The 25,483-nt window shown below is 29.6% G+C and overlaps 2 protein-coding genes and 1 long non-coding RNA gene across 3 annotated transcripts; 2 read left to right on the top strand and 1 right to left on the bottom strand.

Annotated features, from left to right (window-relative positions):
* Positions 1-5,741: 5,741 nt before the first annotated feature.
* Positions 5,742-9,110, bottom strand: LOC145750236 (major facilitator superfamily domain-containing protein 8-like). Its single transcript, XM_082566218.1, has 9 exons — positions 8,915-9,110; positions 8,051-8,236; positions 7,670-7,932; positions 7,392-7,596; positions 7,075-7,232; positions 6,820-6,961; positions 6,621-6,740; positions 6,368-6,498; positions 5,742-6,220 (listed from the first exon to the last, which is right to left on the bottom strand). The coding sequence occupies exons 1-9, from the start codon at positions 8,976-8,978 to the stop codon at positions 6,092-6,094; spliced, it is 1,398 nt and encodes a 465-aa protein (XP_082422344.1). The 5' UTR covers positions 8,979-9,110; the 3' UTR covers positions 5,742-6,091.
* A 7,009-nt stretch (positions 9,111-16,119) lies between these two features.
* On the top strand, positions 16,120-19,266 carry LOC145750769 (transmembrane protein 26-like). Its single transcript, XM_082566847.1, has 4 exons — positions 16,120-16,391; positions 17,497-17,677; positions 18,030-18,230; positions 18,382-19,266. Exons 1-4 carry the CDS (start codon positions 16,120-16,122, stop codon positions 19,264-19,266), a joined length of 1,539 nt encoding a protein of 512 aa, XP_082422973.1.
* Positions 19,267-20,776: 1,510 nt separating this feature from the next.
* LOC145750768 (uncharacterized) lies at positions 20,777-21,618 on the top strand. Its single transcript, XR_014283693.1, has 3 exons — positions 20,777-20,900; positions 21,134-21,228; positions 21,525-21,618. It is a non-coding gene; the product is annotated as an uncharacterized LOC145750768 (long non-coding RNA).
* The last annotated feature ends 3,865 nt before the right edge of the window (positions 21,619-25,483 follow it).

Below are 25,483 nucleotides of genomic sequence, written 5' to 3'. Positions count from 1 at the left end.
CTGAATAAATTTTAATAAATTAAATCTACTAAAATAGTTTTCTTTAAATGTCGCCTTAGAAACATTTTTAAAAAGGGAGAGACATAACAAACTATCTAAAAAATACTTAAAGAGATGGTTCGGTCGAAGAATTTCTTTTTTAATTATGTTAGAATTTATCCAATTTGCACGAGGATACGATTATTTTAAAAATTGGTCAAGTAGTTTTTGAGATATCGTAATTTAAAGGTAAATATTGTAAATAGGGAAAATCGCTCGCGAGTCACGTGATAGGAAAATAACCTTATTTTGCCCTCTCTGAGCCGTTTGTTGTACTTTTTTTTTAAACTTTTTTGCAAAAAACAAACTTGGCATGAAAAGCAAAATTTATCCATATTATATAAGACAGTTGTTACTTTTTAAGTATTTTTTGTTGGGTGGGCCGTATTTAAAAAAATTTAACAAATTATGGCTATGCTGTTAATTTTAAAAATTTACCAGCCAAAAACGCTTACAAACTCTTGCAGGAAAAAGACAGGTAAACTAAGTCTTATTAAAGCAAAGTTTACCGTTAACACAGTCTTAGTTTTGTTTAAAATAAAATCACTTCATTGTTATCTTGTCATTGTTATATTGTCAAATTGTTCAAATTAGCGTTTTTAGCCTATACAGACGATATATACTTTTATTTTGGTTATACTATAACAATTACTTTAGTTATATTTTTACATATGTAAAGCACAAACTAAAGTTAAAAAAGGCAGCAAACACTGATATTTGTTGCCAGGGGTACAAGTACCTACGTATATTGTACGTTATATTAAAAATTGTTTGGAATTATTAATTAAAAAAATACATAAAAGATGTTAACCAGAATATTTAGTTTATAGTTTATTGATGTATTATATACTTTATGTGGTTAACCCATTTGACGTTTAGTGATTAGAACTATTTTTATATGATACCCAACAAAATTGTCGGATATATAAAGGATATATAAAGTAACAGGTTAACTTTGCTTCAGTAACACTTAGTTAACCTGTCTGTTTCTTGTAAGTGTTTGTCAGCCAATATCAACCGTTTCTGGCTTGTAAATTTCCAAAATTAACAACATAACCTTAACTTGTTAGAATTTTTCAAATACAGCCTACCTAATTAAAAATACTTTAAAAGTAAAAAATGTCTTATATAATATAGCTAAATATTGCTTTTTATGTTAAGTTTGCTTTCTGCAAAAAAAATTAAAAAAAGTACAACAAACGGCTCAGAGAGGACAAAATAAGGTCATTTTCCTATGTCTGCCAGCATATGATCTTACGACGATGACGTCATGCGTCACGTGACTCGCAAGCGTTGGGACTTTCCCTATTTACAATATTTACCTTCAAATCCCGATATCTCAAAAACTACTAAACCAATTTTTAAATAATGGTATTCTCGTGCAAGTTGGAAAAAATACAACATAATTAAAAAAGAAACTCTGCGACCGAACCATCTCTTTAATGTTTAATTTATGTATCTAAATATAAAATACCCTGCATATTATATCGATGTTTTCATAAAAACTATAGGCTAGAAAGGAGTTAAAAATATTATTTTTGGGTAAATATGCAAAACTATAAATTAGTGCATTGCATTTTAATTTTTATTTTTCTTCCTTTGTAAAAAATGCTGCTAAACCAACAACATCTTATTCTTTTGAACTATACCATGAATATTGCATGACATAAATACACACTGTATTCTATAAACTAACTAAACTCAGACTAAATTAAAGGCTATTCGCATAAAAAACTATGAATAGTGTCTGTGCAGTATATCTTTCTGTCAAAATCTAAACCATGAGAATTTTTTGAAAAATATCAAAAGAGATAAAAAATAATAAAGAGACAAAAAAAGTTTGAATCTCATGACTTAGTCGCAAAATAATCGATTTTTATTTGCTAGGCTTTCCTAATTACGAATACGACGGAAAAAATCAATCGAAAACCGACAAAGTCGTGCGCAAGTGTATTAGATGTTTTAATTAAACTAGAGTTAATTTAAAATAAAGTTTAATACCCTATAATATACAACTAGATACAAGCTCTCTGAATTACGCTGCAACTGCAATGCAAAAAAATCGAAGTACAACTTTTTATTTATCATTCTTATTGTGAATTAACATTAGCAGTGCATTAAATAGTTTAAAATTCTCATAAAATTATAAAAAAATAGAATTCATAAAATATTTAAGTCGTTATGTTAAACTATATATTCCATTACTACCCCTAATTAAATGCTACATGTATTTGTACTTTTATTCATAAGTACATCCCCACCTGCCTCCATTCTTCAACGATTAACACGTAAAAATTGAACATTAAAACATCGCATTTTAACACGCGACCAACGCCTTTATAATACGCCGCCTGATTGGGGGTTTAAAGTTTTCGAGTCCTTTCATTAAAAATTCCCACTCTCTTATCGGCTAGGCCGCTGGCCATCTGGACGAACATCGAACTAATAACTATGTTGTGTTTTGAAATCGCCGATACGTTTTAAAGGAAAAAATTGGGCGAAAAGCAGAACTAGATTCACAATTTAAAATAGACAATAAATATTGTCTAAAAATGTAAAAAAAAACAAGTATAATGTCCTGAAATTACATAACAAGTTAAAATATATGTACTTTCTAGTCAAAAAATCAAAAAAACTAAATACTGATTTAAACGTCAATCTGTCGTATTGACGTTTTCGCTTTATCGATTGCTACTACGGTTGTAGCTAATAAGTGTTCCGTAAAGAATTAAACGGAGCGTATTAAGCAACAATACCCCACCGGTATTAAAGAAATAATAACATGGCGTCCTGGGCCGACGACAAAGCTTGTTTTTCCATCAAAATTTACTAGTTTCCTGAATGTTTCGACTCAATAGAAAGCTATTAGTGTAACAAGAAAAAGTCACGTTAACAACCCTCTAACGACGACCGGGTATGTTTAAAGGGTAAGTTAAGGCTCGAAAATTATCTTTGATTGTTTAAGAGTTCAAAGTTAAATCGCGTGCGGTCGACAACAAACGAAAACTAATCATTATGACATCACAATAGGTTAACAATGATAAACGACCTTTATTTAAATTTTTTTATAAAACCGCACCAAATTGCCGCCAATTTTCGAAAATTTTGTTTAATTTTAAGCAGAAAAACATAATTTTTTTATTCCCGCGTCTAAGTTAGAAATAATTCGTGCGAAAATTTTAAGTTTCCTGTTTTCCTATATTTTGTACACAGGAAAGAAAATTGTAGGTTTAAGTTTAACTTGACCATAATTATACAGTCAATAATCACTTTACACAACCACACGCGCGTATAAAAATTTTGATTTTGTTTTAAAATTATTTTTGCGGTTAAAAATTTTCGTAAAATCTTATTTTTTCATATTTATTCCACAGCTAAATGAATGCTTCCTAATGTACAATATATATTGTTTTAAACTAATTTAATATCTTATTTTAAATTAGAAAAACTCGAACTAATACTGATAACATTTAAAATTTGACCACTTTTTTACATAACTTGTTTTTGTAAAACCTATATTTAAAAAATAAAACTTAAATATAAACTTCCTCTATTCCCCCAAAAGAAAAAAAATGGACTAAAAACTGTAAACAGACGTTGCAGGAAAATCCTGCCCCATTAAAAACAAATAGAAGCGATCAGTTTTCAAAACTTTAATCCAATTTCCTTTCAATCTCGTTATTTACATTGTCGGTAGACTTCATTAAAATTAGATGGTGTTATGTTGCAGCCGAAAACAAAATAATATTAGCGTATAGAAAAAAATCTAAAGTTAACAACAAATTTGTAAAACTATGACTATAATATGTAATCATTAAAACAAATCGTACAAACTAATAGAATAAAGAATCTACAATTAAAATCACGGTCGTTTTACCCAACTAATTTCATATATGCACCACAGTTACGAAAAGCAAAAATGCGAAAAATGATTTACAGTCAAGAAAATGTTTCCTAGTTTCGTTATGTTATATAGGTTTGACTAGGAATTAAACGGATCAAAGAACAAAGACCTAATTGTATATTAAAAACAGGAAATTTGTAGTCAGTGAACAGGTCGTCTGCGTTGCTTAGTAACGGGTCACTGACAACAAAGTCGTGCAACTGATAACCTACTGTGATATGGGGCGCCACTAAATAGTAAACATGGAACAAAATATTAAAAAGAAAAAGTAAGTTGTAATTTTTAACTTAAAAATTAAGTCAAATTCTTATACATTGCCTCAACGTCTGGAACGATGGGCTAGGAGAGTTAGGAAAATGAAAAATAAAATAACTAAAGACTACAAATTCGTCTGTATCCTAACAAATGTACCTGTTCGGGCCTATCTCTTTTAAAAACAAGTTAAATTTGTAGAAAGTAAAAATACCGAAACATGAACCAACATATTAAATTCTGTCAATATACAAATTGTCAGTGTAAATATAGGTATTTGTTTGTACATTGGCTTTTACATGCAACAGACGCGCACATATTACATGCCAAATTTTAACCTTTACAACGACCTGAAGATTAACAATTTTTTGCTGTAAGAATTAATTCAAACACAATTTTAAATAACCTCTAGTTGTTTAGCTGTTTAATGCAAATATTATTATTGAGCAGTAAGGCAGTTGATAAAACTGTTTCGGTAGTTATGTCTGACTGCAAAGATTTTGTGTAACTCTTTATAGTTTCTCGATATTTTTTGTTAAAATTCTGATTGTCAAAACACGCTTTAAAATTTAAAAGCCAGCCAAGTGTGGCTCCCTTTTGTTATTTAATTACCCGCTTCACACAGTAAACAAATTTGCTGATGCATAAACTCTGTATATTTATTTGTCCTCAAACTATACCAGGATTAAAAAAAGTACTACAAACATTTAAGCAATTACAAAATAATAATGCATAATATACAGTCTTATCATAATATACACTCTTATTATGATATAAAGTTCAGTTAGATTTATATTACGCAAAACATATCTTAAAAATAACAACACAACTTAGTTGTACAATAAAAATAAAAAAGTATAGTTAATGCAATGTATAACTTAAATTATTTAAAATAAAGTGCTATAAAATTTAACAAAATACAAAGAATTAACCAAAAAAATTAGGCTATTACCATACTATTGTCAATTAAAGGAGCTCTTTCTGAAGAACCTTAATCTAATTTTGTGTTATTGCAGCTTCATCAAAAATTTTTTTCCATAACTTTGGTATCTAGCCCTTTCTTTGATAAATTTACTGATACTGTGCAATGACTAACCACATGAGGTCATGTGCAACTGTTACAACAATGAAATCATTTTTTATTAAAAATTTTAGTTTTTTTATATCATCAGAGTTAAAAGAATTATAGAACCCATATGTTTAAAAAGCACCAATAAATCCAACAAAGTTTATTTCGGTTTGGTTTTGCAATAATCTTGTTAAATTTAATTGTTTGTTTTAGCTTTAAATTAAATTAATTTTATAAATAACATATGTAAGTTTTAAATATATCTGAATTATAATTAAAAGTTAAAACATTAAAAAATAAAATCTATTCCACACTGTAAACAAATTTGCTAAAGCATAAACAACAAAAGTGTATTTTGTACTAGAATTACAATAAACCAAAAATTTAGAATTTCAATAATTTAAAGAATACGAAAAATAACTTGTTTTTAAAAATAAATTGCACTAACATTTAGGCAACCAAGAAAATAATATATTTTAAAACAAAAAGGTTAAAAATAAAATATGAAAACAATGGAATAGTTTAATGGTGTACTATGATAATAATTTACTATTTTATTATGCATATAAAATCAATAAAAAATAAATTAAGTTAAAACATTAAAAAAGAAATGCGTAGTACATGCAAGATAAACCATATAGTTAAACATTAAGTGCTATAAAATTTAACAAACAAATTAATTAAACTAAAGGAAAAGATGACATTGAAATAAAATCATATTCCAAACACATTATTTTTATAAAATTAAAAAAATACGAATAGTTGTTATTTACTTATAATTTTTGCATAAACTTCATCAATTTTAAAACAAATTTTACCCAAAAATGTTATGCTTGTACTGTACCGTTGTTGATTAAGGGAGCTCTTTCTGAAAAATCTTGATCTGAATTCGAATTACTAATAGCTGAGGTTTCTGGTTCTACGTGAAGTCTTTTGTAGGAAGCTAATATCATGACCTTAACAGAAAATACAATAATGAAAATTACTCAATTAAATTTTACATTAAATAAATAGATTATCACTTACATAACTAAAAAAATTAATTACCTAGACCTGTTTATTTAGAAGCTTAACACAAAAACTACAAAAAAACATATACTTACCAATAATAAAGTGATAAGGGTTAAATTTACAACAGCCATAATTGTCAAGTTATTTAATAAAGAAGCAGCCCAAACAGGACCAACAATTTGTCCAAGACCCATCACAAATAATCGAATACCCTGATTGAATGCTGAAAAGAGTATAATTTCAAATTAAAATTTTTTAGAGGTAACAAATATTATCCTATGTTTAGATTATAAAACTGGGCTTTCAACATTAAGAATAATAAGGTGTACAAGTGCATTAACAAACCTTGTGTTCTTTCACTAGTAATTTTAGAAAATAAAGAAGCTTGAGGTACCCACACAAAAGGAAGATCAAATATTAAAACAAAAGATCCAATGACAAATAGGACCAGAACCCATGTGGTATCTAAAAAGTTTTTAATTTTAATTATGTAAACGTTTTAAGTTACCAGTTTTACATATTCAAACATAAATTAAATATTTACCTGGAGGTGCTTTTACTGCAAAGATTATAAAAACCAAAAAGAAACAATAATATGACACCATAACAATACACCCAACTAGTAACAGTTGGCGGTCGGAATATTTTTTACTAAGATATCCTAAAGTTAAAAAACTCATGATAATCTAAAAAAAAAATATATATATGTCTGTCTATATAAATTAAACAAAAAGTAATGCTTAATCAAAATAAAATTAATAATATTTAGTCCAAAATTACAATACCACTTGGCACTTACTATTAATCCAGCCACACTGAAAAAAATACTGTTTGGTATTTCTCCCCACTCAAATAACTGAAGTGTCATTGGTGTAACCAATGTTTCTATACCAGTTTGAGCAAACATTACAGTAAATGTAACTGTCAAACAAACTATTACTTCTTCTCTAAGTAAATCTAAAAACAAATAAAATTTCTTATTGCACATATATATATATAAAAACATTTATTAACCAAGTTCAGAAATTGATTAATTAATGCACACAATGAAATTTAATCAACATTACATTATAAAATTATAACTAGGCATATATTGTTTTAATTGATATAACTTACCATCAACAACGTAGGCTCCAAATTTAGAAGGCATTCTATCTCTTGCCTCCACAACATCAATTTCTACTGCATCACCATTAGTTTGTGTGCTAGTAACTTCTTGTTCAAAAACCTCATCCAGGTCGTTGTTAACATATTGTGATAGCTCTTTGTAGCCAATAACCATTAACAGTGTATGAATACACCATAGCAGGGCCATTAAAAGCTAAATGAAAGTATATTAACATCAAAAACATAGTTTATGCAATTTTGTATTTAAACATAATCAAGTAACTTACTCCTGGAGAAGTGTACGAATTAACATGAAAAGGTCCAATATAAAAATCCAGCTTGTTTAAAAATAAATTAAATGCTGGTCCAAATAATAATCCAAACTGCCGAAGAGACATCAAAAAAGAAAAAGTTTTAGTTCTTTCTTCTTTGCTAGTACTTCTGGATATCATTCCAAATATTGAAGAGCCGGATCCAGAGCCAATTCCAGCCACTAATCTACTTCCAACAATAAACAATGGACTTGTGGCAGCAAAGTACATAAAATTACCTGAAATTTGAAAAAAAAAAAGTTTCTCCATGCAATCTTATGCTCTTCATAAGCCTTATTTATATTTTAGTACATAATAAACATCTTGAAAATTTACAGAAAACCAATTTGAACTTGCCTCCTATTTCAAACAAATTACTGAATATAACAGTTGCTTTAGTTGACCCAGTGACATCAGTAACTCTGCCATAAATTGGAGCTGATAAAAATCCTGTAATACTGAAAGCCGACATTACAATTCCAATGTAAAAGGATTCAGCATTTAAGCTGAGCAGGTAAAGATTCAAGGTTGGAAGTATAACAGCTAAAATCAATGGAGAAAATAAAGCATTAGAGGTGATTACAGTTTACACTAATGTATTATGGTAAAAAGATGCAGAAATTTGAACAATTCTAAAGTATGTGATATGGGATAGTGCAGGATGAAATGATAGGTTAACGAAAATTCGCAGAGCTGAGAAATGATACGAGATTGACTGTAAAACACAAAGAAAGATTAGGGCAAGGTATAAAAGCTTCACCCCTTTCTGCATTTAGCAATGTTTTGTTAATGTTAACATTATGATCTTGTTATTTCTGCACCCCGCAAATTCTCGCATTCCTTATTTTAGTATTATAAAGAAAATTTACTTGAATGATATTTTTTTTTGTTTGTACATATCTTTATCCTCGATGTGGGAAGGTCGAATGCGCAACCTAAACGTAGAGTAACTTCAGTTACTTCAACCAAGTCTCGAGTTGCCTTTTAGCAGTTTTGAATATTATAGAGATTATAATTGCCCAGTAATTATGCTGCTAATTAAGTGCTGACTCAGCAAGAGTTTATACTGTTTATATCGCCTTACTGAAGAGCGGTACAGCATGAGAGCAATGGGGATTGAACCCACAACGCTGCTGTTGAAACATTAAACCCACCCAAATATAAAATAAACAAATAAAACCTGAAATAATCAAATTCTTAAATTAAATTTACTAAACATACCATATTCAACTCCACTTAATAAGTAATAAATTCCTATAATTCCATAAGTGATTCGCTTTCCCATTTTTTCTGATTTTCAAGTAACGAATCCTAATTTCTCTAGTTAGTTGTTGTAGTGTTTTAGGGACGCTAAATTATAATTCATATGTCCTTATTTAACAGTGAAAACAAATTTGAAGTTAACGTTATGCCATCGTTTTCTACAACAGAGGTTATGATAAAAAATTGGCAAGTTGCGCACACAAAATTTTTTCATTGTCGGCCCAAAGTTATTTTATGGTCGGGCCAAACTACCTTTATGATCGGGCCAGAATTTATTTGCGGTCTGGCCAAAGTTATTTTGTGGTCTGGCCAAACTACCTTTATGGTCGGGCCAGAATTTATTTGCGGTCTGGCCAAAGTTATTTTGTGGTCTGGCCAAACTACCTTTATGGTCGGGCCAGAATTTATTTGCCGTCTGGCCAAAGTTATTTGTGGTCTGGCCAAACTACCTTTATAGTCGGGCCAGAATTTATTTGCCGTCTGGCAAAAGTTATTTGTGGTCTGGCCAAACTACCTTTATATTCACTGTATTACCAAACAGCCTAAGTTTTTTTATTACCGTAACTAAATATTATTACTGACTGGTTAAAATGTTTTTTGTCATGCTAAATTTGCTTTGCCAAATGTAAATTACGGTCTTACGGACAGTCTTGCACAAGTTACAAGTTTCAATTTTAAAACATTTGACTTCTGACAATAGTAATTTTTTTTTGTGCCCTGCAGCTGAGTATATTTAAGTTTAAGTGCATTTTATTTGTATCTATAAAGTTTTTTGCAATTTAGATAATATTTTAAAGTGTATTTTAAAAAAGACTCTAATATAAAATATTTTAAAGAAGACTCTAATACAAGTTTTAAAAAACGAATAAAACTCGAATTTAAAAAAACAAATAGTAAAAAATAAAACAACGAACATACACACAAAATTAAAATACCCACACTTAAAAGTTTACACTAAGACATTTACAATTTCCTTCAATTTTCACAATAAAATTGCATAGATGAAACAAACTAAATCAAATTTACACAATATTAAGTTTTAAAGGTTAACTGTTAAAATATTATTCTCGTTTTTTATTTGTTAAACGATGTAAATTGTTTTTTTAAATTAGGACCTTTTAAAATTTTGCTTAAACAAAATAACGTAATATTGTCTAAGTTTTTAGGCTCATAAACAGAAACCCAAACGCAATTTAATTTTTTCAAGCACTAAATTTCTACAAAATTAAAAATAGGTCAAAGTAATTATTTAACATGAGCTATTTCGCACTTTGCAATGGCGTTTTTATAACAGATTTTTAGAAGCCAGAATCAAATAGGTGTGAATTAAACATGCTTTTTTTTTAAAAACCTGTTGGTGGTCATTTTTATTTTCGTAACTTTTTGTTTTCTTAGCACTTTTTCAACCTTTATTTTTTCTAAGCCTTTTTTGTCAGTATTGTAACTTTACATGTAAAATAATAAAATGTGTACAAAATGTACAGAAATACAATAAACGTACAGAATACAATAAACGCTACAAATTTAAAAACACCCAATTATTAGCCGATAAAAAACATAACAAGGTTGAAAGCTTCGCTTAGTATCCTGGGATTGTAATTATTGTTAAGGTGACTAAATTTTTTTTTTCACATGGACTTTATACATCTACACACTTTTTGGTTTCGTTAAAATAAATAATTTTTTCTTTTTATTACAAAATTTAGCACTAATCCTTAACCCTGGTAGAGTGAGCCCATTTTCAACTCGCTTCAAAGCGCTTTAAAGTCAGTATTGCCCGTTTAAAAATAAAATTTACGAATAAAAGAAAGTAATAAATAAAAAAATACATGACTTGGTTACATTTTATACATCTTTTTATTTAATGTTTATAGCATTAAATGTTATTAAGCCCGTTTGGTGCCATAACATAATATATAGAAAAACACGTACGTAGGCGAAGCTGCAATCGGCTAAAAACAAGTATTGCTTTTGCCAACCGTCTTAAACTTTTGGAACGACTATAAAACAATTTAACTCTACCGAAAATAAAGGTTGCCCTGATCGTAATAACTTTTTTTATATTGACTACAAATATATTCTGGCCCGACCACAAAATAACTTTTGCCAGACCGCAAATAAATTCTGGCCAGACCACAAAATAACTTTGGCCAGACCGCAAATAAATTCTGGCCCGACCACAAAATAACTTTGGCCAGACCGCAAATAAATTCTGGCCCGACCACAAAATAACTTTGGCCAGACCGCAAATAAATTCTTGCCCGACCACAAAATAACTTTTGCCAGACCGCAAATAAATTCTGGCCCGACCATAAAATAACTTTGGCCAGACCACAAATATAGTTTGGCATGTCATTGATGCCAGACTTTAGTCATTACTCCGACTCGTTTTCTAGTCTGCTAACTTATACCGATTACGGCGATTACATTAACCAGCGTCATTCTCCATGGCGCTTTGTAAAAGGCGGAGTGCAAATGCAGAGCGCGGAAAGCGGAGTGTTTTTATTTTTTAAAACGTTACGATCTGTTTTGGTAACGTCATCAGAATGTTATGTCAGGATGTTTATAGCATAAAGTAAATATACAACTATCGAAGGTACATAAAATGTAGAAAAGTTATCCGCAGTATTTACTTATATAGATATATGATAAAAGTTTTGACGCAGGAATGACCCTGTGTGCATTTCATTTAACATGCCCCATTTCTGTAATCTACAATATCCCAAACCTCCACAAGCAATTCAAGACTGGGTTGGGGTAATAATTGTTATATTTAGGTCGCGCATTTGACCTTTCCACATCAAAAATAAAAATATATACAAAAAAATTAATAAAACTAGAATTTGGGACAAATAAGATAAAAATGTCAACAACCCCGATCTATAAAGTCGAAAGTGAAAAAAGTAAAGCACCCCCCCACTATGGTCGAAGTCGCACTGCGCCCGTTCGCCCGCCCGTATCGCAATAGATCTTGCAGCATACTAACAAATTGCCTGCTTGAAAGCCCGTTTCTTAGCATCAGTTGAAGACTGATTTAATGGGACAACTACTGTAACGTATTTCGTCTCTGCAGCTTATCCATAACTATAACCCCGCACAGAGTTCAGCGTATAATATTTATTTACAAGCAAAAATGCACGACGCACGACAATAATCGGTTTTGCTCAATGAGCCATAGCAAAACGTATTTAAACTTGGTCGTTTTAAACTTGTGTTCTTCCTATAAACAATCCTTTTTTATCTTTGTCCAGATTTTGTTCTTTACGAATTGAGCTTGGCGTCTGCAGGGGAATTTTTTGTGGCGTTGCAATTATTCTTCGTATGTGCACTATTTTCGGATTACTTTTCATTTCTGTTTCGATCATTTCTTTTTTCTTCCGGGCGTTGTTATCTATTTTGTCTTTTTTACCCGTAGGCCTATTAAAGTTTGGCAAAACGATTTTCTCTTCGGGGTGACTAACTTTCTTTGCAGTGTCTTCTAGAATTTTATTCTGGTTTGTTTCATTACCAACAGCATTCGATTTAATCAATTTTAAAACTGCTGTCCTTAAATCATTAATTGATAGTGACATCGTAGTCTTTAACAAAGAAATCTCTTCATTTTTATTTTTTACACTTTCTTTTTTATTTTTTCATTCCTTGAACAGCTGTAAATCTTTCTGTAATTTTTCAAACTGTTTCTTCATATTTTCAAAGATATCCATCACTTTAACCATGACTTTAATTACAATTTCCTTTTTAATTTCTTCTAAATCCCCACAGGTTACTAGATCGTCGCATTGGCTAATGCTTTCATTTCCATCATAGTATTCTTCAGGTGCGCCAATTTCACTTGAAGTTGCACAGTACATTTCAATTTAATATTCTACACAATCTCGGCAGGACCTCCAAATGTAACGTACTTTTTCTCTGCAGCTTATCCGTAACTATAACCTCGCACAGAGTTCAGCGTATAATATTTATTTACAAGCAAAAATGCACGACACAATCACCACCATCTTTTAACTTGACCGTTCAGCAGGTTGTTCACAATGCCACTCCACATAAAATACAACTCTCAAACTTTCAATCACATGCCGCTAAACTGTGACGCCCTTATCAGCGGGTCCAGACCAATCATTAATTTAAAGGCAAAGTAAGTGGCGCCAAATAATTGAGGACAAACTAAGTGATAACGCTATTTGTTACACTACTTGTTTTTACTCGCCGTTAGTACAGTTTTGTTTCGCGAAGGCGCCTTGGCAGGTCAGCGTCAAGTCTGTCCACTATATGATAGATACAATGTTGTATGACCATTGCGAGAAAATTGATTCTACTAATCGCACAGGACCATACTGGACCACTATCACACATTACTCCACATAGAGTGTCTAATTATCACACAGGATCAAACAGGTAACCAATCAACACTAAGGACCACAGATAAAGTGTCTTTAATTATCACATAAGAATCCCAAACTATTCAACGTTGATATATGAAGTACATTGTTACCGCACAGGACCCGCATTTTTTACTGTTTAATTAACACCTAAGAATGGAAATAAAACATTAAAAATAGACATAAAACATAAAAATTATTCAAACATGAAATAAGTAGGAACAACTTTTTTCAATTTCCACAAAAATATATATTAACTTTACCGGAACCTAAAAAATAACCTTTTTTAGATTTATTAGGAATAAAGTTTATTAATACGAATCAGAATTTAAGTACAAGGATATTCTCCCAGTTATTGCGTAGTTCCTCATCTAATCCGGTATAACGTTTATATCCTATTTACAAAAGGCTATAAGTTATTAGAAACAATTTTGCATAAAGAACTAATGATAAGGAATAGAACAGAAGCCATAGGCGGCAAAATCGACGGAGTTAAACCAACATTAGAGCGAAATCGCGTTGAAATTCAAGTGTTCTTTCAGCGCGGGGGGTGTTAAAACTTATATGTTGTTACTGCAGTTGGAGCTCAACAATAGGTAAACGCACTAAGGCTCGATGATATTTGTGAGGACAAAAGACTCGGAGTATGTACGCTGTAGCGCTTAACTTTATCTATAATCTCCTTGCGCAAAGGAACGTCATATCGCGTGTCTCATTTATATTAGTCAAATATGGAAGTTAAATTAATGATACAAATTAAATGTTTGAGTAAGGCTAAAATACATTGAACAGTTTCGTTAAAAAAAGTTGAAGTAGATTAGGCAAAAATTACATTAGCATTATATATCTTATTTCGGTTTTCATAATTTATTCCTTTTTGTCAACGAATAAAGTATAAAACAATTTAACAAAAATAAGTTACATAAATATTTATAAGGTGGTTTTTATAATTAAGTTGTGATGTTTTTCTATTAGTTAAGACAAATTATCATACTAAAACTTTTCAATAGTAATAGTTTTTTGATGTTTTTTTTTTTAAATAATTTTGTAATTAACAAAAAATTTGACATGGTATAACATTTTTTTAAATTAATTTAAAACATAGAAAAAAAAAATACTGTTTAAACAATTATTTTAAATTCATAACAAAAAGGCAATTTTCTTAACTATAATTATTGTTAACCTTCTAAATAATAAATAAGGCCAGCTTTAATTTAGGTTTATTGCCTAAACAATTTACTTGAGTTTTAGTTCAGTTTATAAGAAAATAATTAGCCATTGATACGTTTGTTTAAAGCATTGTTTTCTAATAAACAAGGTAGTTAATAGATTTTAAAATTAAATAAATTTTACAAAAAGTATGACAGTCATTTTAAAAAAGATTACAAAAATTTATAATTTATTTCTGTTATTTATATTAACAAATAAATGTTTAAATTTTCAAATGGGATGGGCAATGTGTTTATAAAAGCAAACTCAACCTTATTAGATAAAATGATTTCGAAAACAACGCAAGTTTCTATAATTGGCTTGCATTTATTTAGTAGAACCGGTATAGGTAAGTAAAAGTAAATTGGAACACGTAATTAACTAGTTAAACTTTTAACTATAGAAAGCGCATTAAAATGCACGGAGGGTGTACTTTAGGTAATGTCAGCTTAGAGTTTATGGTGGTTTAACATTTTGTCCTACAGCTTATTTAATAATATTTGGTCAAGCATTCTTTATCTGAAAACGCGTAGTATGGCCGATTTTTGGCGAGTAAAAAATCTGATAAGATAGCATCAGTAAATAATAACAAGGGCCAAACAGTTACAGAAAAAAACAGTTTTGTGTTAACTTAAGACAAGAAAAATATTAGCCATCCTGAAATTTAAAAAATATTATTTTTGAATGTTTTAAAACACAAACTTGTTAAATCCATTACAGTTGAATTATTTTTAATTGTGTTACAACATTTTTTATTTTTTAAATAACAATAAAAATCGTTAGGTTGCCAGGGCAATTTAAAAGAAAATTACGCTAGGTTATTTGACAAACAAAGTACTGTATTGTTCAAATTAAATCAAATTTTAATCAAACCTAACAAAACCACATAATTTATAATAGTTATATACCTATTCAAAAATTTCCTATAAGTAAAATTGATAAAGTATGTTTAACAATAGACGTGTGTTTTGTATATTTAAGAAAAGCTTAATAATTTCAGCAATTGAATGCAACACGTTTGATCGGTTATATTATGCTAAAAAAGATTATAACTTTTAAAGGTATAAGTTAAACGTGTCTAAGTAACTAAGTAAACTCGGTCTTTGAAAATTCGCTAAAGTTTGATTGAATGTTTAAAAACAGCTGAATTAGTGTTTTGTCCTCTACTTGATTTACAAAAACACAACATTTCACGGATTAATTTATACAATTGGAATGACAAATTGTGGTTATAAAACGCGATCAATAGGGTTACAAAAGATTGCCTACTGAACTTTGTGATTACAGTCGCACAGAACAAAATGTGTTGATTTCTGAAGTTATTATATAAAATATTAATCTCTATAATATCCCAAACTGCTAAAGGCAACTCAGGACTGGGTTGGAGTAACTGATGTTACTCTATGTTTAAGTCGCGCATTCTACCTTCCCACATCGAGGAGAAAGATATAAACAAAAAAAATTAAACCAAAGCAATTTATATTTTTTTAGAGTTTTAAACAATGTGAATTATCCTGCATAACACATTCTAATAGTTTTATTTATTTATTGTCTTAACAAAAAACAAGTAGCAATATGTGCATGGGATCTCTACGAAAAAAAAGTTGGCACACCAAACTTGGAACAATTAAAGGATCTTCGATTGCAAATTTTTTAAAAACTACACTTCGAATTATTAAGTCTGTATTATCGCGTTGTTTGTATGTTTTATATACTTTTATTGCTGTGTGGAGAGTTACAGAAGCAATACAGGAACCCGAATATTGGCTTCTGCTTCTGACGTTATGTCCACTTGCACTTGAAACTGTACATGCAGTGTTAGTAAGAAGGGGAAACGAAATGAAATGGTAAAACTTATAAAAAAAACTTATGTAATCTTAACAATGCAAATTATGAACTAAATTTCCGAAATAACTTTATGCTAAGATAAGAAGGCTTTAAATATTTATTACTAATAAATTTTCAAATTTTTTATAAACGTTATCTAGGCTTTTACAAGAATATTTTAAACTCTAACTTTTTTAAATTAACAAATAAGATAATTTAAATCTATTGTGCTTAATGTAAAACCATAGTCATTTTTTTAGCATAGTGTCTGTAGACACATTTAACAATTTTTAATTGCTCTATTACAACACCTTAACAAACATAAAAACGGCAGTTCAACCAAGTTTAAAATCACAATAGATTAAAACTTTTAATTTGAAGTTCAAACGATATGTCTGTGAAAAGAAAATTTTGCCTAACAAACTTTTTATTAAATTTAAAAAAACGTCATGAACCGGAGTATATATATTTTTTAATAAAATATGTTAGTGGAAGTGTTCTCAAAAAATTTGTGACATTGTTAAAATTATCTAGTTAATGTCAGTCCGAGTGTTTTACCGTTTTTCAAGTTGATAAAATTTGTTTTTACACTTATTTTTTATGTTATTCGACAATTTGTCGAGTTTACAAAACAACAAAGTAAAATAAACAATCGATTTAAATTTATTTAAACTGCGTACACCTAGCTTTAAGGTTTCAATTAATAACTGGGAATAGTTTTCTTAGCCCAAAACGAATTTTTGATCGGGTAAATCTTGCCCATTTTAATCCTGTCATGAGGCTGTGCGTGTGTTGTTTTGTTAGTGGATAATGTTTTTGTGTCGACATTCACATGTTTTATTGAGCACATTTTCTTGTCACAGTAAACTGTTATTTAAACATTTTATTTCATAAAATCTTTTCAGCTATTTAGATTTGTTTCCAAAACAACTTTTGAGTAAGTTTTTGGTTCTCTTTTAACAAAAAATATCAAATTAGCTTAAAATAACTTCATAATATAATACTTATCAGTCTTTACAATTACACAACCTTCATTATTTGTAAAACTATTTTTTTTGAATTAATATCTGTAAAAATCATTGTTTACTTTGAACCTTAAGTACCTAACCCGGTTGTATTTACTAGGATGACCCCTAGCGTGTTTTTCTACCTTCTTTGTGGAATCCCGTGCATTTGGTTGCTAGAGTTAAAGCTAGTTCGAGACCGACTTTTATCAGCTGAACCAGCTGTAGAAACCACTACGACAACCATGTTTCCAATGGCTACTGCTTTTGTTAGTGTTACACAATCCCAAGATACTCTTTCAGTAAGTAAAAACCATTTTATAAAATGTAGAAGATAAATCTTGCTTGTTAGCATTTTAACTTTTTCTATCAGAATTAGGTAAAAGCTAATATCTAAAATTCGCCACAATATACCAAAATTAAAGAGATACTCTGTCAGTTAGCTATAGCAATGGTAATATATCATCCTCAATGGGAAAAGCAAAGGTGATTGCTAGATCCAAAAAGTTATCCAGAAATATCGCTTACAAGCAAATTGCGCTGTAACTTTGCGCGGTAACAAATAAAATTCCGGGCTAACCTGGGAATCTTTTTTTTAACGTTTGCAAACTCTCATCGTTTGAATATAATCAACTAACACTTCTTTTATTTTAGCAAATCAACAACGTTTTAAGTTTAAGTGATGAAGGTTGGACGCTAGCTTTGGAGCAAATTCTAATTTTCGTCCTGGTTCTTGGTAAATGGATTGGTCCAAAGGGGGAACTGTCACGTGATGAATTTTCTCAGCTCCTATTGGTCAATATTGCAGCTGGAGCAGACATTGTTGAGTTGTTGGAAGTATTTGGTGAAGACCAGGTAAAAATGTTAGTAAAAAAATGCACAAAAAAAAGAAAAATTAGATAAAAAATGAAGTATGCAAATAGATAAAAAAAAATTGGTTAATCCTTTTTTGATAAATAATTTCCTAAAAAATTTAATATTTTTTTATTATATTTTTAAATTATAGGTAAGCCAAAATCGTGAGATAGTTTACATGGTGTTATCTATATGGAGTTGGAGCTTGCTTCAATTTGGGTTTGTTCTTACAGCAACAAAAGAATTGCCCAAACTAGAAGATGATAATGATGATATTCCCATTTACAAAAACAAAAATGGGGATATTGAAAATATGGAAGATCCCTTCAAGAAAAACGGTTTGACAGAAAACGGAGTTTATCGTTCACCTATGTCGCGAAGACACAACGGTCAGAAACACCCAGATATTGACAACAACACTTTGCAAATCCCCCACGACAGAAGAAACACAATTACTGCGAATCAAACGAAGCTTAACCACGAAATCGAGACAAAAAACGACGCTAAAAACAATAATTCGAAAGCTAGAAACGGCACTGGTGACACGAACAAAAAAGATGAAATTTATGAAAAACCGACGAGCAGTCGTAAAGCCCTTGAGCGCCTCCAAGCGGAAGAAGAAGTAAGTGCTTTCGTGGATGGCAGACGGTGCTTTGAATGTTTTTGCTGTTACACAGAGATTTGGGGAATGGTAATGAGCATAGCATTTCAAGATGGCCCCTTCCTTATTATTCGCCTATTTATAATGCTTCATTATGGGGTGGTTACTCACATGAATGTTTTTTTCACGTGTAAAAACGTGCTTGTTATCCTATTACTGCTGAATCGCATTCGAGTAATCGTACTGGAAGAGAAAAAGCCTTGGAAAACGCATATGAGAGAAGTAAAGAAAAAAAGAGACAATGACAAAGATGAGAGAAGGAAGGAACTCGGCCTTCCACCGAGAAAAGGGAAGACAGAGCAAAGTGAAGTCAGAAATCGAACAGAAAATACTCCTAAACTTAGCAAGCCACGTTGGATTATATGGAGGGCATAACTATGTAAACTATTTTTAAAAACTGTCTTTAACATATTCTGTCTTATAGTATTTTAACTCGAGAAATCGCATTGTGCCTTTTTGCGCCAGAGTTTTTGCTTTAACTTTCGTATGTACAGTTATCGTTCTGCTAGGGTTAAATAAACTGTTTGATGTTAAAGAAAAACTGTTGAACAACTTATTTAATTTAAATAGTTTTATTTTGGATGTAGTGTCTTCCTTTTACGCCGCCTGACCCACAACCGAACACTTCGGGTCGCGATGTTTTTGTTATGAGCAAAGTAAATAGGTTTGGCGGTCGTTACTCACGTCAATGAATGCCCCGTTACAACTAATTACATATGACAACCACCGCGCTGTATTGAGAAATAATAAAAAAAATTAATTCTCAAATCTATTTCGAAATACTTTTAAATAAAGTTTTTAATAAAACGTGACTTTGCGTAAATTTGAGTCACGTGAAAACAAGGAATAATTATTTTGAACCTTTTGACGCATTTTTAAAAAATGACCTGTCAATAAAGTAAATAAAACTGAATATTCCGTGTTAAAAAAATTAGACTTTTTAAACGAACATATTATTTTCTTTTAGTTTAAAATACTGCCTCCTTTCATTTGAAATAAAACAAATAAAGTTGGCATTGAAATTGCTATAAAATTAATATTTGCTAATTCTTTAAAAAAAATTATATTAATTTCCAAGTATTCTATTAAAACAACAAGACAAACGAATTTACAGAGTTCTCAGTAATTTCTACATCTCCAACACTTTTCCTGGCGTAGTAGTAAGTAATAGTGAAAACAGTGTATGGTATTCACTTATAGGTGGTAATCAAGCAGAAAATTCTTGTTGTAAAATTTTATTTACTTCATTATTACCAACAAAATAATTAAAAATAGTTGTATTTTATCTTATTATCTATAATTAACTGAGGTTAAATGCATGAGGGAATTTATTTCCGATTAGCAAAAATTCGCGAAAAGCTCTGCTTGGTTAAATTATACATAATTTTTTTAGGAGAAGTGACTTTTAAATCTTTGACTAAAAAGCAAAACATTTAACATAAAAATTAGTAAACAGCATTATTGATTTGACCTATATTTAATATAGGGTTAAAATTAAAAACTATTTTATAAAAATAGTGACAAGTTTGTCAACAGCGTTTTTGTGTTGTCGTAAACTATATAAATATGAGCTATGTGCGTTGCTATTTTCTGGGCAACATATCTAAATTTAAAACAACTTGCCAAAACAATTTGTTAAAGCGCGCAAACATAAATAAGTTATTTTGATTGGATTTTACCCATCACGTTTAGACATTTATCTCTAATTATAACGCTAACGTTACGCAAAAAACGCTTAAACGTAACGTTTCTTTTTTAGGGCCACCGAAGCGGTTTAAAATAGTAGTATTTAAACAAAAAAATAACGAAATCCAAAATTCTATAAAAGCCGAGATTTGGAAAACATTTTTAAACGTAGCAAAATTAACTCTGCAAGGACGAATCAAAATAAAGACGAAAAAAACGATTAAAATTTCAAAGCGATGCCTACCCAACTGAAAATTTTCGTAATTTTTGTTGTTGTCTGTGTACTCATTAATACTGTAACTGCTAGACCAAGACAATTCATGGTACGTTTTTATACCGAAATTCAATTAATGTTTAGTTTTACAGAAATACTTTAAAAAGATTAAAAAAAAGTATTTACTTAAGTTGTAACAGTTTTAGAAATTTCGGGTGAAAAAACTTAGAATTAAACTATCAACAGTATTTAAAAAATAAATTTTATAAACAAACAAAAATGTCTTCTGAAAAAATCTACAAATAAGTAACAATAATAATAAAAAAATTTTAATTTATATAGAACAAGGGACGTAACCACAGAAGATACCACATTGAACTTTGTCGAAGATTATTACAAGGAAAATTATCAAGTGCCCGAATAGCTCGTTTATTTAGGTAAGTTGCTTTTTTTTAATAAAAACTTATATTTGTTAAAAAAAGTTTATTGTTAAACAGTAAGTTTTTTAATTACCTAAATTAAAAACTACAATCTTGAACACTATATTGTATAAAGTATTTTTTTGTTTTGCTAAACCATTTTAATCTTAAAAGGTTTATTGTATGTGATAATTGTAAGCAGTTAACGCTTTAACAAAAAATGAAAAAATAAAATAACTCAAGTTTACTTTAGGCAAATAAACCTTAATAAACCAAATTGATAATATAAATTTTCTAAAAATTTTTTTTTGTAGCAAATCACCACATGTTTGGAAATGCGGACGAAAAAACTTTGTCTTTCGAAATTCTATGGACCTCCTACCATGTCCGAATGGATTTTGTTTTTGATTTTAAACAAAAAGTTTTCACGAGTAAAAAACTTGTCGATTAGTTTGCCCTTTTTATATTTAATTTATTACAAATTATCATTTATTTATTTATTTCTATTAAAACTTCAATTTAAATGTATGTGATTTGCTAAAATGCTGTTATTTGTGTTTTTTTGTTTTTGTTTCAATTAATGCCTTATCTTGTGATTTTTATTAAGATATGTTATTTATGTTATTTTTTAATAAAGAAAAAGCCCTCGTGAGTTTAAAAAACTATTGTCTTCAATTTTTTAAAAAATACTATAAAATAAAATATTTATTACACATAAAATTAAAAATCTTCTAAAAACATTTAAAAAGTTCATTTAAAAGTCAATAAATAAACCAATAACATTTCTTTAAATATTAATCTGTGATTCAAATTAAAGTAATCTATGTTTAACATTTTGTATTTAGAAAATAACTTCCAGCTGCCTTTAAAATTTGTAATATTTGCTTAAAAAATTACCATCAAAAACATGCGGTAAACAACGTCCCAATATTGACATAATTATAAAAAAATGACATTTTCCAAAAAGTCTATTTTAGGCTTACGCCAATTAATCTTCAATAAGTTAACATTTCGATCATAAACATTGTCACCCAAAAATAACAAGATTTGTAAAGATTACACCCTACGCAAAAATTTTACGCAATAATTCGCTTGCCCCTCCCTTTATTTAACTCAACCTAAATAAACGTAACTTATTGTTGTCAGAAAAAACGTGAGAAAATAAATCTGTTATTTATTTGAAAAAAAAATTACATAACTCAAACAGTTTTGGCAAAATTTAAGGCGTGTTTCTTTAAACTTTAAACGTTAGTTTAATTGTACGAATTGTAAAAAAATGTACGCTTGTTAATCTTTTTTATTTTGCCAAATGTATCGCAACTCAAGTTTATATCAACAAAATCATTTTTTGTTTTATTTTAAAGAACTGAAAGAAAGTTTACAAAGTTAAAACTATTTATTAAACCAACCCTTCTTTTAGTTTATTACTAGTTTATTACTACCAACCCTTCTCAAACTTTCAATTTATTAGGTTTCCGTTTGGCTCATTTTTTGTATTTTTACTGGGCAAAGTTGTGGATGTTAGGCCGTGGTTAAGCTATTCGTAACACCGATCCCAACGATAAAGTAAGTCATATACCTCGAACCCGAATTATTTTTTTTTGCAGTTGAAGAAAAGCTTACAATCCAAGCTGAAACGAATCCGCCATTTTCTTGTTTACGCTAAGTGTTATCTGTTCCTAGTCACGTGTTTACACCGTTATCTGTATCACGTGGGTTGTATCACGTGATTTATTAGTTAAACGTGTTGTGGTGTATTATATGTAGTATTCGTGGTACAAGCTTGTAAACGGTTGTTTGTAAACCTTTTCGCAATAAAATACTATAAGATTAAAAACGGTTTTCATGCAAAAGACTATCAGGCAAATAAACGTTACAAAGCTTAGTTCTTCGCCAATGACGTCTTTTGGCGTTGTATCTTATTTTATTTCCAGTCTTCATTCGAACCCATTGTGAAATTGGTCGATTCTGTTTTTTTTTGGTCTGTCAGCTCGTTGTCCACTACCCTGACAGGTATAAACACAACCTTTATTGTAATAATCTACAGTGAAGCCAAAACGTGGTTAAACTGAATCAAAATTAACAAAAAAATGTAAATATCCATATTATCAAGGTTCGTAATATTTCGTGTGTATTGATTATTTTACGAACAAAAATTCTAAGTTAAGTGGTAACCTGGCAAATAAGATAACAAAAAAATAAATATTTTAAACCCTTCTTAAGATACAACTTACAACTACAAAAAATATCTTCATTAAATAGTTCAAAGTTATAAATGTTAAATTTTTTCTACATAAGGGCCAATTATCTGTTTCTTGATATTATTATTATTATTATTCACAGGCACTTTTTATGTGAAAAATAAAAAAAAATTTGTACCCATACAAATTGGTTTAAAAGGGAATAGTATTCCGGAACAAACAAAATGTTTTAAAAATCTACATTTAAAAAAAGTAAACAAAAAGTTGGGTAAAGCAAGAAACAAGCGCAAAATAGATAAAAACAGTAAAATAACAGACCCTAATGTATGGTCACAAGGTTCAATATACAACAACAAAATTTCGCAAGTCGTAACTTAAAGGGCAGTAAATATCATGTCTAAAAACTGAACACATATTTGCTAAGCTCGGTGTAGGAATTTTATTTGTAGTTAACTTTATGACCTCGTGTAGCTGTGGACATTTAGTTACAGTTTAACAAAGGCTATTTAAAGTTAGGTTCCGCAAAATTGACAAAGCAATTAAAGTTGTCAAGTTTTAGTCGCAACCTACTCTCTGTGGAAAAGCGAATAGCTAGCTGGAGATAAATGTGCTAAAAGCTAGCCAACAAAAAGTCAATGCTATACATTTACACATAAAGTTACAGCAGTATAAATATTTTGAAACTGGATTTCATTTCAGCTATTACATTACTTTAACACGCCCTTAAAAAACCTAGTCGTTAATAAACTTAGGTTTCAAGTATATACGTGATAGCTGCTGCGGTTTTTATTGATTTACGTAAATAGCATTAAAGTAGGCTGCGTGACACCTAATGTTGACTTTATTTGAAGCTGTTATTTTAAAACTGTTGGCGCTTACATAAAGTTGTAACAAGATAAAGTTAATCTAGTAGGGCAGTGTTTTATATTATGACGTAGGTAATAGATTTTACAATAGGACTAAAAAGTATGTAAAGCAGGTTTTTTTTTTTTAATAAATATTATGTGATTTAATAAATATTATGTAATTTTTCAATTTAGAATTACATGTAAGATATATTTTTTAAAATGAGACGACATAGTTATGCAACACCATTACCTCCTCAAAACCAACAACCCAAAGGTTTGTTAATTAGCATATTATTCAAATTTTTAGCATACCTAATTTAATAGACTGTTTACGCTTCAAATATTCAATCCTAGTAGCGAAAAATTTAACGTTAATGACACACAATCTGTTAAACTTGTATTTAAATAAGGTTAACTTTTTTAGAAAAACAGACCCCTGTGAGAAGGGTTTCAGACGCGGGATATTCTCGATTTATTGCGGTAAGAATTAAACAAATTTACTTAAGTCGAGAAAGTGTATTATCCAACATTCTTGAGGGCGTTGTTAGGTATTGTTATCCTCAAGTTACCGCAATGTAAATGTTGCGTTTACGTTTTTGTCGGTTTTACCTTTGGTTAAGTCACTACCGAAAAAGAAATTATCCATCATCTTTTACTGCATTAAATAAGCTCAATAGCTTTCCTATTTATTTTAAATGACAAAATTAAAATAAAAATAAAAAGAAAAGATAAGGGTACTCGCTCAGGGTTAGATGTATTAGACCAAGGTTTGGTTTTTAATCGGTGAAAATTCGGGCGAATTTACACCATCATATTTTACACAACAATCTATAGATTTAAATTACAAAACTTTAGTCGGACGATGGCGCTAAATACCAATGGAGTGTGAAACAGGAAAATTCAAGGCCAGCTTTTGTTGTAAATAATCCTAATACCTGGAAGCCAAATAATTCACCACATGTTAACAAAGGTAAGATATAAACAAGTAATTGACAATGACATATTTTGTTGACATAAAATGGTTCTGGTTTTAATTAAGCTACACAAAATTCCAATACGCAAAATTCAAATTTAAAACCATGTTTTACTTTTGCTCTTATGTTACATACAAAAAAAACATTTTTTTATTAATATAAACCTACAATTTAAAAATGATTTATTTTATTTCAAAAAGAAATCCCGAAAAGCAAACTAAAAAAACAGGGTCAAAGCCCAAAAACACAA

Source organism: Corella eumyota, chromosome 4 (assembly GCF_963082875.1).
Source record: "Corella eumyota chromosome 4, kaCorEumy4.1, whole genome shotgun sequence".
Taxonomy (NCBI): domain Eukaryota; kingdom Metazoa; phylum Chordata; class Ascidiacea; order Phlebobranchia; family Corellidae; genus Corella; species Corella eumyota.
Note: the sequence above shows the minus strand (reverse complement) of the source record. Positions and strands in the feature narration are given on the sequence as shown.